This window comes from Anoplopoma fimbria, chromosome 8 (genome assembly GCF_027596085.1).
Source record: "Anoplopoma fimbria isolate UVic2021 breed Golden Eagle Sablefish chromosome 8, Afim_UVic_2022, whole genome shotgun sequence".
Taxonomy (NCBI): domain Eukaryota; kingdom Metazoa; phylum Chordata; class Actinopteri; order Perciformes; family Anoplopomatidae; genus Anoplopoma; species Anoplopoma fimbria.
The window spans coordinates 10407027-10423488 of NC_072456.1; the positions used below are offsets into that span (position 1 = coordinate 10407027).

Below are 16462 nucleotides of genomic sequence, written 5' to 3' on the forward strand. Positions count from 1 at the left end.
AAAATACTTTTTATTGCCCAAGTGGTTTATGATGAACAGTTAACACTAAAAACAAACTATAAAATGATCTGCATACGACCGTTTACACTGATTGAGCAGATATGCAGGAAGAAACCAAAGGTTCCTTAAACAGTTCAATGCTCCAAAAACATTTGGATACTACACATGCAAGACGTTTTATTTCACACAGATGAAAAGTATTGTGTAATACAAGGTACATGAGACTGAATAAACAGTCTGTATGCATCGAGTATCTCAAGAGAACTGAGATGATACTAACTTCCAAATTCCAAATTGAAGATCAGAACTCCCCTCCTGTATTTTGGGTGCCCAATGTTCACACAGTACAAGTGAAGGAGACTTCACTACAAACATGGAGGGAGTGTTTTCTATTATAGCTTATGGGCGACATCTAGTGCTCATAAGCAGGAAGAACAAGCAGCTTTTAAAAATGTCATATCAACAGATTCACAGCCATTTTAAATCACATTTTTATAGGAAAGTCACTGTATTAACACAACACGCACACATATTTCATATGTCAGTGATGATTAGATATTTTATATAATACAAGACGAACACAGACAAAGTAAACCACCACAGCTGGATGTCGCTGTTATTTTAGCTCGTTAAATTAAAGCAAACAGGAGGTAAAGCCAACTAACCACATTTATGTTGCAGGCTAAACCCTCTTTTAAAGTTAAATCGTTTGTTGCAGTTTTGGTCTTCATCATTACAGGTTATGATAACATTTTATTTACCAATTTCTTTGCAAACACTCCAACAAGAGCAATCAGGCAGGTTTAAACTCTCACTTCACCTTGTTGTCTAGACTACATATTCGAAAGTAAAGCAAAGGTGATCCCAAACTGGGATAAAACCTGTCTAATCCCTTGTTTGGTAATGTCCAGTACACGTTGTAAAGCTGTGCCTCGTGATATCACTCATCCCTGTTAAGTGGGTAAAATCGAAGAGCGATGATGACAACCCTGACTGTAAAACACCTGAATTTTCCTTAAACTTGGGAAAATAGTCCGTGGAGATTTACCAGAACCTGAGTTCTTAAATTGAAACTTTAACAGTGGGACTGTCATTAACTATACTTTTTAAAAGTGTGCGGACAGTCCTTTGAAAACAAAATACATACTATTATATATTGCAAGAGATATCAACTTGTAGGTAAAATGCCTATTTATGTTTGCAGCATACCACCTACTTGACCACTGTGCTTATAGCTGTGAGCGTTTCCAGCCGACATAAAATATTTAAATTAGAAACAGATTGTTTGCAGGATAGTTTCGGCCTCAATCTATATTTTGCCTGAGGATCCTTTTCTCCTCCTCTACGAAATTCTTGTCAGAGGTCGCTTGTCCCATGTCCCTCTTCCTCTTCTCCTTCTGATGGAAGGTCTCCACTCGTCGTTTCTTGGCAGACAGGTCTAGCTTATCTGATTCCTCATCTGATCACCAGAAGAGTGGTGGTGGTTGGATTGGGGATTTGGGTTGGGTTGGATGGAGAGTAGAAAAGAAGGATTTTTGAATTACTCAACAGCATGCAAATCAAACAAATCAATAGAAACTATTTCCATGTAGGTACAAAGCGGAGCAAATGCAAGTCTTTTGTTTTTTTTTAGCTTGTGCTTGTTTGGTGATGACGTGGCTCCCAACATTCATTTTCCACCAAGATGGGAGAATTGATTCAGCTGAGGCTTTGTTGTGCATCTCTAGGTACCAACGACACTTCCCTAAGTATATTTTACACTCCATTAGACTAGCCTATTGCAAATGCAAGTCTACATTTTTTAGGGCTTTAGCTGATAAAGGGCGCATGCAGAGAACTCTCAAAAAAAACATATTTACGCCGTATGTTGGGTTTTGCTTGATATACGTCTTTTATGTTTAAATGCACGTCAACATTTCATAAGATTTAAGCAGGTCTGAGACACTAGCCCTGTTTGAATTAGTACACTATCTGGCATAGTTCCTCTAACACTACAGCAAGCACTCTTAACATGCTCAAAAAGCCCACAGAGTAAGTCAGTAAAGTTATATCTGGGGGGAATCCGTTTATTCATGCTGAAAGGAGAGTAGAGAAACGCCTTGCTGTCATTGCATTGCATTGCAGGACTAACCTGATTCAGGAAGTTCCTCCTCTGTGGGTAAGAACCGGGCATTGCCAGTGAATGGCTGTGGTGCATCATCCCCATTGTCCTCATACACATTGGACCACTTTATTGCCATGTCCATGCCCGGGGGAGCTCCCTTCTTCTTCTCTGGCTCTGCGGTGTAGCTCTCAGGAGGGGGTACAGCGTTCGTCTTCCATGGCTTAAACACTCTGGCAGGCTTCAAGTAGTACAGAAAAACAGGATGTAAATATGCTTATAGAAAGTAACAAAGGAAAGGTTTGGAATAGTCCCTAAACTAGACACATGCAGCCTCCCACAACTGAGCTGTGGCTCATGTAGTTATTGGTTTTAGCTTTTCAAATGTTAATATTAGCAAGTTTGGACAATACAAACAATCTGAAGATGCCAACATGGGTTCCACAAACACGCAATGGGAATTTTTGGACATTTGTCTGACATTTTATTATACACCATTCAATTAATCACCCGATCAAAAAGTAATGCACATATTAATCAACAGATGATTCATAAATGTAAATATTTAGTTAATTGCGGACCTGCTGTCAATTATTTAGTAAGAACAAAACTGTAGATACTTCCCAGGTACTTTTGATTTCATTTAAAAGTCTCGCTGTTTTGGCGGAGATGTAGTTTATATGTGACAAGAGAGAGTAAACAGTGTCCACTCAAGTATGTCCACGTGCTTGACGTGAGTCATACCTGTACATAGTAGGAGCAGGCTCAGGTCCAAACCTGGCTCTTGGCTTCGTTATTCATTTAATTGCTGGATTTTTCTCTTTACCACCTGAACAACCCTTTAAGCTAAAGGGACCATTGATACATGTCTTAATGACACAATACCAATGTATTTTTTCAGGACTTTCTTGCTGACTTTCTTGCCCATATTAGTGAAAAATCCTATTAGAAAATATGCCAAAAAGGTCTCATCTTCCAAGTCAAGTATCAAAACACTTATGGTTGTAATACATGTCCCATTGTTTGTATTGCTGCTGTTTACCCTCCTGATGGTGCAAATTAAAAAAAAAAAAATTGCACTGCAGGAATTTACTACTGCTTTTGTTTTGTTTGTATTGTAACAAATGGGCTACAACTGAACTGTGCTGTGCATCCCTGTGTTGCATAAAGACAATAAATGATCCTTGAGTCCCTGTATTCTTCAATAAACTGCTGCAGGCCATCCGGTCTGCTTTGCACACTGCATTGCTACGTCTAAGGATTTCAAATCATCAACTTTATCATCACTGCTTTATCTATAAGCAGCAGTATTGATTATATATTAAGCAGGCTACTGCTGCGATGCGATATGGAAACTTTCCTTTGAAGTGAACACCTGTATTTTGCCGACACCCATTGACACAGACTGGGGACAATTAGCCAGCATCCATTGGCGTTAATATGAACACATGAACACATTAACACGGGCTGACGGTGACGTTAAGCATCCTACGTAAGTAATACATCTCTGTTTTTTTACCTCTTCAGGAGCTTTGACCGTCAGACTCTCCCAGTCGATCTCCTTGTTCAGCGGGTTGTAGAGAAACGCGGGCTTGGACACGGAGCCGAACAGCTCGTCGGGTTTGGGTAGCGGAGCTCCTCCGGCGGCTCGTTTGGTCCCGTGTTGGGAGCACTGGGCTCCGCTTCCCGCAGCATCTGATCCCGGTTTCTTCTTCCGACTGTCTCCCTCCTCGTCGGAGTCGCTGGCATCGCTGCTGTCGCTTAAATCGTCGTAGCTGGAAAAGAAACCTAGAGAGCTGGACTTCTTTTCGTCTGTCATGTTGCAGGGCTTCGTAATTTTCCAGCAACTAACAAACCTGTTTCTGTAAAAAACGATTCAAAATACGACTGTAAAGCTATTTCGGTTGGATTCGGATTAGTACCCGTAAACCCTACTCCATTTTGAATCAGCCTCCAAGAGAGTCGTAAAGCGGGTAAGTAGTGTCGCGGCGATTGTCGTAAAGCTATTTCAATAAAGGAGCAAGCCGAGAATAAACCGTAAAAGCAAAAATAACTAAGTACTGTTGGCTTTGGACTTCATGTCATTTTTTTGTCAATTTATTTATTTACATGTCCTGTAGTCATTTATATTTTTGTAGTATTATATCTGTAAACAGCCGCACAGTCGGTGTGAGCTTTGGGTGTGAAATAACAAGATATATTACAGGTGTAGCCCAAATAGACTCCAGATGTCAATGTCAAACTTCTGCATTATTCAAGATGCACTGACGTCAAAATGCAATGAAATTACGTTTTTTTTTGTTTTTTTTGCATTTGGACACATGATGTATTAGCCTGTAATCTGTGTCTGCCTGTGAGCCTATAAGACACACAACATACTAACATACTAGATATCAGAGACAGGCTTTAAACAGTCCACACACCTTTTCTATTTTTCACTTCAATACGATTCTTATTGTTGGAAGTTTTACATTCTGAGATAAATAAAGGTTTCACGAGTACTTAACATAGCCTGAACCACAGTCATGAGGGCCTGAGGGCCTGTCAGAAGAGGGTCATTAGGGGAGCCCTCAACAGTCACCATGAACAACTGCAGGGCTTTAAAGTACAATCAACTAATAAAATCTGGCTACAAAAAAATGTATCTGACTGATCTTATTCCAGTTCCCCTTTAGTATGTTTTGACATTACAATACTCCAACAAAACAATAGCAATCAGATATAACACAATGCAACATTGAGGCGCGTGAGGAGTAAATGTTCCTATTTACAATAGAAACTCAATTGAATAATTGTATTTCAAAACGCTATTAACATGCTTTGTATTCCATCAGCCTCTACCAACTGAAAAGTTAACAAAAGCTATCAGACAAATGTAGAATACAAATCCTCTGTGATGTAGTGTAGTAAAAACGACATTATTCATCTCATGGAGTAAAAAGTACATTATTAACCTGAGGTGTGGAGTAAAAAGTACATTATTTACCTCTGAGATGAAGTGGAGTAGTGTTTAGTGGCGAATTGGAAACCACAGTTATACTGCCCTCTAGCGGCTGTGTCGGGAGTGATATCCGGCCAATCCAAAGACGAGGACTGTAACCAATTCAGTTTAGTGATACACTGATAACTGGGTCCTACCACTTACTGTCAAAAAGAAAACAAACGCGAGCGAGCGAGGATGGGAAAGTTTCGCGAGAGTTTTGATTTGCCTCCATAGTTTACTCTGTAAGAACAGCAGTAATATTTTTCGACCACTAGAGTGCAGTATAGTCCCATCAATGAGCCACCCCAAAAAAGCAGTGAGTAACTGACATGAACTAAACAACTCTGCATTGGCCTGATCTTTGACCACTCTGGTTTGAAACTATAATTCAATATTAAATAAATATTGGCTGTAGAAGAATGACCCTTAATAACAAATACATCATTTATTTTGCTTCATGTTAACTCATGCTTAGATATCAATCCAGTGAAGACTTTTTGTCTGCTGCTCATTACTTGGATCGCCGCCTTCAAAACAAAACACTAAAGAATTCAGAGGGTCACAGCTCCTCTCCTGATGATTTAGAGCAGTTTAGATAATTAAGTTAATAGTTTGTCTTGGGGTTTTGGGAAGTCTGCTAGACTTAGAGGGGCCAGTCTTTGCCATTGCACAGGTCAAACAACGACTAAAATACAGGATAGACAAGTTAATATAAATGATATACTGCTTCCAATTTTTATCTTATCTTCCTCTCCCTCCTCTCCATGCTCAATATTAACGATACAGATGCTTCAAATGGGATATTTTGCACTTTTTGGTGAGTTTTGGAGGTCAGATTTACGAAGGGCCATTCCCAACAGATCCAGAATGTTAATGTTCATGTGCAGGAAAATATTACGATTGTTTCACTGCTTCCTTGAAGTGATTGCATGTTTTACATTTTCTTTCTTTCGTTTTATTTCAACACCATTGTGCTCCTTAGTAAATGTAGTAGCAGTAGTACCAGCAGTGGTACTGCCATGAGTATTAAAAAGGAATCATGGGGATGACTGTCAATGTGTATTTCATGGGTTTTTTTGGAACTAATGAGCAAGTTGTGACCTGAGCACCCAGGTGATATTCACAGATATTATCCTCAGGAAGTTTATACAGACCGTCTAGACTCTTTAAGTAAACTGGCAATCAATGTGACATTCTTGGAACTTGGCTTCCAGAGGTGGTATCCTGTCTTTCTTATCTTCATTATTCAGCTGCACTGCAATTAAATGAATAAAAAAGCAACATCTTTAAAGCTTCAGCATTCAAGATTAACGTGTCTTAATACAATAGTTGTCGTGAGATAATTTCAATGTTTCCCCAGTACAGTCCCCCGTGTTTTCCTGAATAAAACCAGATGTGTGCAGCTAGTGTATCCAAAATATCCAACTTGAAATGATTTTAATTAACTATTGCAACAAGTCCTTGTATTGGCCCTTCTTAATGCCACTGTTTTCCGTGTTTATCCTCTTACCAGTCCCACTTGTAGGACACTCCGAGCCCCCATATGTGCTTAATATTTTCTGATGAATGACTATTGTTTTTCTGATCATACTGTTGGTTTTATACTATTTTAGGGATGCAATACAAAAAATCTGATGAATCCAGCAAGGAGGTTTCTGTCCTATAGCTGGGACAATTGGCCCTTCCTTTGGCTAACGTTTTTTCCTCCGACCTCTGAAGAGCCTGACCATGATATGAGAAATTCCCCATGGAGGTGAAAAGCCACACCTCTTCATGTCTCTGTTTAATCTAGCCATTCATAATATCTCGAAAGTCTTTATTATATCTATCAGTTTAGCTTAGGTCAGGAGACAGCACGTCATCGGTCAGTTTACTGTTCTCAAATACAGCAGTGGGCAGATGTTTTATTCCTTCTATTTCTTTTCTAACTTTTTTACAATTAAGAGGTATATGCCTGCTAATTTGGGCTCACTAGGACTTTTTCCTCGAAATAATGCCTATAAATTGACAGAAGGCATCTCCTTACATGTTTTATTGGATCAGCTGTACTCTCTCTGGATCACACATTTGGTCATTCTGAGCATTTTTGATCTTGATTGTGGAAATCCTGTTTATGTTTTAAATAATTAAACCCACGGTCCATCTTGAAGTTGCCAAGTAACACCTGGAGAATAAAAAAGGGTTTTGATGTTCTTGTTAAACCCAGATGGAAGTTTTCACTCTTTTTTCTTTTAACTGTATGCCAAATATCTTTAGGATTTTGTGTTGCAGCCCTCTTTGGCACAATCCAGTTGTATTCTCTGATGTCCAATCTGTTTTTTTAATCTAAATATCATTGTTTGTGATTGATTGTATTCTTAGTAAGGGATATTCCTTTAACATTTTTAGTCTTAATCACTGCATGTCACCTTGAAAGAGTTAAGACGGCCTAACAAAGTAGTTGCAACCTCTGGCTGATGCCACTGAGGTGACCTTTGACCTTAAGCTTTGTTGATGTAGCGGGATGACACCGGAGGTAGAACAGTGACCTTAAAAAGGTTAATGAGGAGAACAGACGCTGATGTCAAGATCATTGTTATTTCCACTGCACATGAACATGGCCTGTCTTTATGTTTGGGGGGTTGTTTTTGTTTATTTGAGAAGTTATGTTTGGCCCAACCAGCATTTCTATACACGCAATTTCTATTTCTATAACACCCTAGAGCTGCCTTGCTCACAAAAGCGGACACCTAGTTAAAGCTAAATTATAGTTTGTTCTGAAAATGTTGTGATGTGACAACATATAAACTCAATATTACAAACCTTGACCTCACCCCTTTATTTCTGGGTAGTTGACTTATAGATCTTATTATATTAAGATGATCATTTTCTAAGTAAATTATACTGTACATATTATGTGCTGTTGCTGTTGATGTGTGTATGCAGTTTTTGTATGTTTGAGAGGAGAGCCGGACACTACTAACACTCCTAATGTTGAAGGCCCTTCTCCTGATTATCTTCACTTATTAAAATAAAACAAAGACACCCATTTTATATTGTATTTATTTATCCAGGATATATTTTTACATACATAAATTATACACAAATAGTTTACAATGCTCACATACACCAAAACAAGATAGGACATGTAAGGTATGAAAGAGAGTAGCTTGACTGTTTAACACAGTTGCATTCTTCATGAAACGTGTTTTGAATGTGGCGTTTGAGTGCCCGATGTGAAATTGTTCCATTTTTCCAAAAGTTTATAGGTGATCACATCCACAGCATGCATCTATATTGTGAAAGCCTCAAACAATTGTATTTTCTAGACATTTGTCATCATACCAATTAGACTAAGTTTGAATTCTTCTTCACCTCATTGTCTGACTAGCTGGCTCTATGTACAAATAGGGAATATGTTTTTTACTCTGAAAATGGGCATTGGAAATTGAGTCAGGTTGACTTTGTCAGACAAGTGTTGAGGATTAAATGAATGTAATCATAACGTCATGTATCATTTGAAATATAGAAATAACTATGACATTTAATTCATTTTCCTTTGATATACCATTTATAGTCTTATGCAACATGCAGATACACCGTTCTGCTACTGAAAAAGAATCAACCCTATTTGTCAAGCAACACCTGTGAAGATCAAATGTTCATGCTCAACTTCTCTTCTAGTGTTACTTGATATAAATGTCATCACTCTTTTTTCCATTTCAATCCAATAGTGATATGATTAGCTGGAAAATGACTGAGGTGGAAATAACATGTGCTGTCATGACTGGTCTTTTTTTCCCCCCTTTTTTTTTCCAGAGAGACAGACTCAAGAAGTCAAGAGGCGACATTCATGTTAAAACATGCATTTTTATATTCATACACGGTCCATGTACATGCATAGTCAAATTGTGCATATTCACTACCTCACTTCATCTTTATTCTTCAAGACTTTTGTTGTCCATCCCTCACGTTCATAGCTTACCGTACTCCTTTTTGATTCCCCTCGTGTACTTCTGCCCCCTATTTATCTCTACCACTGTGTTTTCTCTGGTCACTTAACACCCAGCAAGATTTTAAACCTGAGCTGTGACATTCTTTAGCTCGTTACATTAACTCAAGGCTCTGTTTGCACGACGGCCTGTTGGGGCTCGTGGCTGGAGGCGATAAAGGGATCCAACTGGTGTGGCAAGAAGAGAGAAAGTGGGAGACAGAAAAAAAAGAGAAAGAGAAGAGAAGAGATGAGGGGGCTGCTTGGGAGAAGGTGTGGGAGATCTGGGTCAAAAGGCCAGTTTGGGGGCGAGGGGGATGTGGTGTGGGTGGAGGTGGGTGCTGGGGTGGGTGATCATCCCCATCACATGTTCTACGGTGTCCTGCAGCGTGGATGGCTGTGGGCTAAGCACACACAGCACACTCAACCCCATGCCCTTCCTGATGCTTTCATTTTTACCGCTCTCTCTCTCTCTCTCTACAGCCTCCACAACATGCCCATACAGACACCACACACACACACACACACACACACACACACACACACACACACACACACACACACACACACACACACACACACACACACACACACACACACACACACACACACACCGTGAGATCTCGACTTTACTCTGATCAGACCCATTCATACAAAAGCTCGTGTTAAAGAGAGGCAGTCAAGGTGTTTGTGAGTGGCAGGTTTTTTTTTTTTTCACTGCTCTAAGGTTTATGATGAAACGTCAGAATGATGGATGCTTACTGTATGAGGTAACTGCACTGTCAGCTTTTGATTATGGGTCTTCATTGTCTCCATGTTCAACTATGTTAAAACATGCAGAGGAAAACAGCAAACCACAACTAAGCCTCCCGCTCCCAAATATGTAACATTTGGGCTACATCCACAACTTATTAACACACAGAACAAATGTCTGTCTATTCTTAGTTGTGGCTCTTGTGGATGCTTTGTTATGGTGGTGCCATCAGTTCCAACTTTAAATACCTTATTGTTGGATGATCAGCCCGTGACAGTGCATGTTGGCATATTTTGGCTCTTGGCTATCCATTTCCTTGTAAAAGCTCTTAGTGGTTGTCCAATTGTGTGGTCTCAAGATCTCTTGAAAACATAAAATGTCTCTTCTTCTTTTAGCAGATGTAGATGTTCTTTTAAAGTTTTTGTAAGAGGGTTAGGGTTAGCCTAACCCTAACCCTTAAAAGCTACACTGAAAGGTATTATTTATCCCTGCAATCAGCGTGAACCCTGACCTTTTTGCTTTTTGACAGTTGTTACTTAAAAACTAACATTTAGTTGTCAAATCCCATCTTGACCATTCTCGACAGACAAGAGAGAGACAGGACCTGAAGGAGCACAAAAATAAACGGAGACAGGCAAGAATGCTTCAATGATCTTGCCGATAAGACTTCTGGCTGACTGCAGAACAGATTGGTCACTCCATGGAAAAGCCCCCTTGTCTGCATGTTCTGCACATGTCACAGAAGAATGCTTTGAGCCGAGGCCAGCAATATCTATTTCTCGAATGCATAATTCAAATGACCTCCAATCATCTCTATAAACAGGAGAAGAAGACAGGGATTTAAGAGTTGAGAGCCAGGTAGTAAATAAACATCGGCATGGTCTATAAGAGAAGATCTGAAGCACCGGCAAATGTAGCCCTCCACCTACATCTACTGTTGCACTTCTATCTCCTATATTGAACGTGATTTCACATTTGCAAAGTTAATGAGACATGTGTCTGAAGCTTCAGTTTCTCAAGTTTGAAGCTCATAATTCATGAGGAAGGAAACTTACAGAAGAAATGTTCTCTGAACAAACAGCTGTCTGTCAAGGGAAACATCAAAGCTTTTTCTCATTTGTTTGGCATTAATAATTTATGTCCTCAAGTCAGAACTGAATTGTCAAATCTAAGGAATTACTGTGCATGTGTATGAAAACCATGCAGAGAAGATATTTTTCTTTTTGACAGCTTGTTTTAGAAATCATGGGCCGTCCCGCTAGTTATTTTGCTCTGGCTTTGTCAGTTGTTTTTCAACACTTCATAAGGAAATATTGCATGACTTAATATGTTTTACAAAATACATGCTTGAGAGGGAAACCATGGACATGCTTCATTCACAAAACAGTGCAAAGAGTGTCCGGCACATAAACCCCTTTAAACCACAACATGTTATTTTCAAACTTCAGCTAAAGATAGAACATGTTAATCGAGTTTTAGAGGTGCCAGCCCAACTGTTTGAATAATCTTCCAGTTAACGCTAAACTAAGCTAGTCGCCTAGCTTCATATCTAAAAGACAGATTTCAATCTCCTCATCTAATTCTCAGCAAGAATAGACATAATTCCCCAAATATCTAACTATTCCTTTTAAACCAGAAACAATAATTCTACTGCTTCGGCAATGGCTGGATACTAGCAGTATGACAACGGTCTGCTTCTGTGCCAGTCCTTCTCCTGCTGTAGGTCTGCTGTGTGATGGGGCATGAAGCAAAGGGATTGGGGGCACATTTCACACCTTGGGGGCAGCTTGGTGGGGGGTTGGCAGCGTCTTGATGAACAGAGTGCACCTGGCTGACAGTTGAGGTCCCCCCAGCCTCACTGGTACAGACACGGTTTACAGATCAAAGCAGGGTAATCCCTGCTTCATCCAGTCACACACTCCTCCTCCTACGCCCTCTCCTCCTTGTAGCGTTTCATCTCCCAGACTCCTCACCCTCGGACGCTTGCTCTTGCCTCTTCAACAAACCTGCAAAATGCTCTCCATGAAGCTCACTTCAGCCTCCCTCCCCCCTCCCATGCTTGAACTACCTGTTTCCCCCTGATGCCCACTTTGAACCCTGAAGCTCTTGCTGTGGGATTTTACGACTCATTAGCGCTGCTCAGTCAAGTGGAGAAGCCTGCAGATTCCTTCCAGCCAAGTTCATCAACCCAGCCAGTGGCTCCGACTGTGAGGTGATAAGGGAGAGAGGGCTCCAGCCATCGTACCCCGCAGAGACTTTGTTTAGTGTGAAATGAGATGAGGAGGAGGGAGGGAAAGGAGGAGTGGGAGTGCAGATGATGGGAGTGCTAATCAAGGCCTGCAGACAGGGTTTTGATGCAGTGGGATATGGGCAGAGGGGCAGCACCACGCCCTAACCCAGTGCAGCGTATTTAACACAGCTTAGCAGTGTAGTTACGGGAGTGTTAACGCCTGTCAGTTATATGACTGCTCCTCTTGGCAGCAGGTGTCTCTTTGACCCTGGGTCTAATGTGCAGACGGTGTCCTGTTGACCTGGACTGTTTGAAGCGATGCGTCCAGCACACAACAACATGGAAGGAAGGGGAACACCTTTTCACACCAACATTCTCCAAAGGTTTACCAATGACCCTAACTGTTAAAATAATGATGGTTGCTCTCGTCACGTGTTCACTGACATTTGAACATTGTTCTTTTTTGGGGGACGTATCTGAAAAGAGCTGCAAGGTTAATTATTGCTGAAGAAAACATGAATGTGTGTATCATCATAAAACTACTAAGCTTTTTGTAAGAGTAACAGTACCATACTACTTTACCTCTGAGAGCCAATCAAAGACCTCAAGAGGTCCTTGTCAAGTTAACCTAAATATAGGTTGTCGTAGGCATTTGAACAAATGGTCAATCCTCTCTGCATGAGTGGTTTAAGTGGTGTCTATATGGAAAGAGTTTTGGCTGTGAAACTGGGTCACCGTTGGAATCTATTGCAACTATTGTTAATCCAAGGTAATGCAATGTTTGGCGCAAGCTTCACCTTACAAGACGATAAGAAGTGATAGGTAAAATATATTCCTTAAAAGTATAAGGGGAAGCAAAAGGAGTATTATTCTCAGACTTCTGGGGATTATGTACTTTAGTGCTGCAAGAGTATAGAGGTCAATCACACACCTCTGTTTGGTCAGGAGATTCACAGGGTCCCTCTGTTGGACATTTACAGGAAGAACTCAGAGCGGTCTGTCAGACACTCCCAGTTACCAGAAGACATCGTCCAGCACTCGTATTACTGCACATGTCAAACCTCACAGGTCGGCAGAGCTACTGTACAGCAAGTATGTGATTGGCTGGATGTAAGTATTTGAGCTGCTGTATTAGATTCCACACCGATTTAATGACTCAACTACAAAGCTCTGCTTTTTCTATTTGACCAGGCACTACTTGAGCCTTGCCATCTGCACTCAGATCAGAGCTGAATACAAGTAGAGTTTAAATTACAGGAATTTTTGAAATAGGTGGGCCAAGGTGTTGAAAAGATTAAATATCTTCCTCCTAATGGGAACGCACGTTTCCTACTTTGTTTTACCCATTACTGGACTCCTGTCTCACATGCTGTTCACAAATGTGCGCCTTATTTGTCTTGGCCCTGCGGCCATTTTTGCTTTAGAAAAAAACTGTCAAACAACAGGGCTTATACAGAAATAGCCCTGTGAAAGGGGAAGATCAAGTGTCCTTGTTTCTATGCTGTAAATAAATGCAGAGGAATTAGAGTTGACAAGCAGTCTCTTGAATGACAGTATGGTTATTTAGCCCTGAAATATCAACAGTGACACACAAGAAATGGAAATAAGGCAAAGGTCATAAAACGTATGACACATTTTTCAATATGTGTCACATAACTTTTCAAACAGCCATCTTGTTTCAGTTTTGGTTCATTTCCTACAATTAAGCAATCATTTTGCTTTGTGTTGTCCAGAGATGAATGCAGTCAGTGTGTGAATCCACCAGCAGGCTCTTCACAGAACATGCAGGGCACAGATAACAGCTGGATGCTTTCATCTAGTGTTGCTTTTTTCTTTTGTTTTCATTTGCTCACGCCACAGGCTACTCATTTAGAGGAAAGTGGTCACAGATCTCAACTCGATCACTTTCTTGCTCTTCAAAGAGGTTTCTTTCCATTTAATTCACTTTTGGACTTTGTCGCTGACTTCTTGTGGTTTTGCTTTGAGTTTGGACATGTAAGTGATTGTAACTGGATTGAGTGTTGTGATTGAAAACCTCCAAATCTACAATGCTGGTGCTTTTATTAATTTATTTACCTCAGTGGGTTTACTTCTGTTGGTTTTGATAATTCTGCTAACTAAAAGGTTCTCAATACAGAATCCAGAGGACATCTATTGCGTCCATACAGCTCTCAACATGGTGGTGGCTGAGCCAGTGGCTAGTAGCTAACTGTGCTAACAGCGAAAAAAAGTGCAAACAACGGCAACAGTTCTGACAGAGCTAACAGCGTTGACCTGGGGGGGAAACCACACATGGGCACAACAGTACCGCCAACAACGCTGTGGGTGAGCTACATAACAAATAGTTCTTTGCTGCTATATCAATGCTCTGAATGCCATATATATATAGAACCTTTTAAACATTTGACATTTTTAAAGTAGCCTACACTTTCTTTTTGAAAGTAGGATCGTCTCTGAGAGTGGTTTTAATCTTCTCACCTGATTCGAATAAGCAAAAAGCACCATTTTTTTAAAAGCCTGTTCAGTACCAGTTGGATAATCTGATAAATGTATTGTTATCAAGCTAAAAGTAAAACACATTTCTGATTCCTTTAATCAGGATATCCAGGTTATTTTAACAAGATTTTCACTCACAACAACGTCACAAGTTTTATAAAATAAGATTAGCTAAATTGTGTTCATATCAAAAGTGCTCAGTCACAAAGGCAAAAGATAAGGTGATGAAGAAAAAGATTAGTTAATGTCCGTTTGAGGGACATTTTTTTTTTGTCTGTTTATAGATTTTATTACATAATACAACCACAGCTGACATAGCCACAGTCTTGGACAGCTTACTGTTTGGGTTTCCATGAAGTCCTGTGTCCAGCAGAGCTAGTCAGCTCAAAACAGTCTGGAAGTCATGATGGTGATGACCTCAGGGATATCTTCGTCTAGACTGCTTGGATACAGCTTTTATTTTCAGGTTTGCAACAGGATATGTTTCCAGATATTCATGTTGTTTTAATCTCTACTCCACAGTGTATGTACAAGACAACTATTCCTCTTTTTATGTAATGGATAAAGTCATGTTGTAGGGTGTCCTACTGGGCTACAAGCACTGGGCATTTTCTCAACGAGTTAATATTAGTGCTGTATCTTATTGGCAAACATTTTGGGGTAAAATCAAAATGAAATCAAAACCTCTAGGGGTTTCTGTCTGGTAGAATATTTTGAGTCATTTTCAAATATTCAGTTGTCTCTTTGTTTCTGTTAATTACTTTAACAAAATAACAGATTTTACGACACATGTAAAAATAGAAACACGATACTCTAAACTCCAAGCCCATTTGTTCATAACGAATATGTAAAAATGATGTCCTGAATATATAGTTTAATTTTTTTTAAACTCAGTAATCAGTGAAAACAGCTGAGCACCCTTAGAGAACAATACTGAAACAGAAGCATTTGTTGGGAACTATCTTTATTTTAACATATTTGGTGCTCTAGTGAGTATTTAAGGCAGCAGGGCGATGGATGTGAGATTGACTCAAAACAAACTATACAATGCCCATGTAGATGGTAATGAAGAAAGTGTCACTCAGTGCAACAAGGTGACCAGCTGACCTGTTTTTATTTGGGAAACAGTAGAGGTGATAATCAGTACATAAATACATTTTAGTAAGATCAATTCTTGGTTGTGTTTAGTCTTTTCAAGGGATTTGCTGACAAGCGGAATATAGAATATAGGCTTTAACTAAAATTTGTATCTCTTTTGGCTTTCACAAACTTGGTTATAGTGAGATTGTATGATCAAATTAAGAGGTGGAAAGTAACATTAACTCAAGACTGAAGCTTAAGTTTGGGGTACTTGTACTTTACTTGAGTATTTCCACACAATACCTACATTTTACTGATGTTACATCTGTGCTTTTACTTAAATTAGTCACCTGTTAGTGGATGTCCAATCAGTGTTGATAGACAGAGAACACTGAGTTCGCAGCTGCAAAATCTGTTTTTCCTCTCTTTGACATAAAAGGTGGCGAACTTCCCCTCTAAGAAAGGGTTTGAAAGCAGGACTTTTACTTGTCTTGGAGGTTTTTAACAAGATTAACAAGTACATTAGTACTTTTACTTGAGAATCTTATCTGAGATCACTGGCCAGGCTTCACTGATCATCTCATTCATAATCAAACAAAAGCCAAAGCGGATTTTAGTTCAGGGTTTCCCACTGGATGTCTCTGATTAGCACTTTCTCACACAGTGCAGGAAATTCTCAATCAAAGATCCAATAAATGACCTAAGACTTAGCTCTTTAATGTCTATGTAATACTGCTGGCGGCCAGGACAGCATACACATGTGAGGTAATGATGATGAAGTCCTCTGCTGAGAGCCAGACACACCAAACCTGGCTGTAGCCCCGATAGCAAACACATGAGGTAGTGGT

General features: G+C 39.8%; 1 protein-coding gene across 1 annotated transcript; it reads right to left on the reverse strand.

The window, feature by feature from the left end:
- c8h1orf52 (chromosome 8 C1orf52 homolog) lies at positions 1-4067 on the reverse strand. Its single transcript, XM_054603207.1, has 3 exons — positions 3621-4067; positions 2132-2342; positions 1-1459 (listed from the first exon to the last, which is right to left on the reverse strand). The coding sequence occupies exons 1-3, from the start codon at positions 3918-3920 to the stop codon at positions 1305-1307; spliced, it is 666 nt and encodes a 221-aa protein (XP_054459182.1). The 5' UTR covers positions 3921-4067; the 3' UTR covers positions 1-1304.
- Positions 4068-16462: the final 12395 nt, after the last annotated feature.

Coding starts and splice junctions, on each gene's coding strand:
- c8h1orf52 (XM_054603207.1), bottom strand. CDS start 3,920: ATGACAGACGAAAAGAAGTCCAGCTCTCTAGGTTTCTTTTCCAGCTAC. Junction 2,343..3,620: donor CGGTCAAAGCTCCTGAAGAG/GTAAAAAAACAG, acceptor TACTACTTGAAG/CCTGCCAGAGTGTTTAAGCC. Junction 1,460..2,131: donor GGAGGAACTTCCTGAATCAG/GTTAGTCCTGCA, acceptor TCTGGTGATCAG/ATGAGGAATCAGATAAGCTA.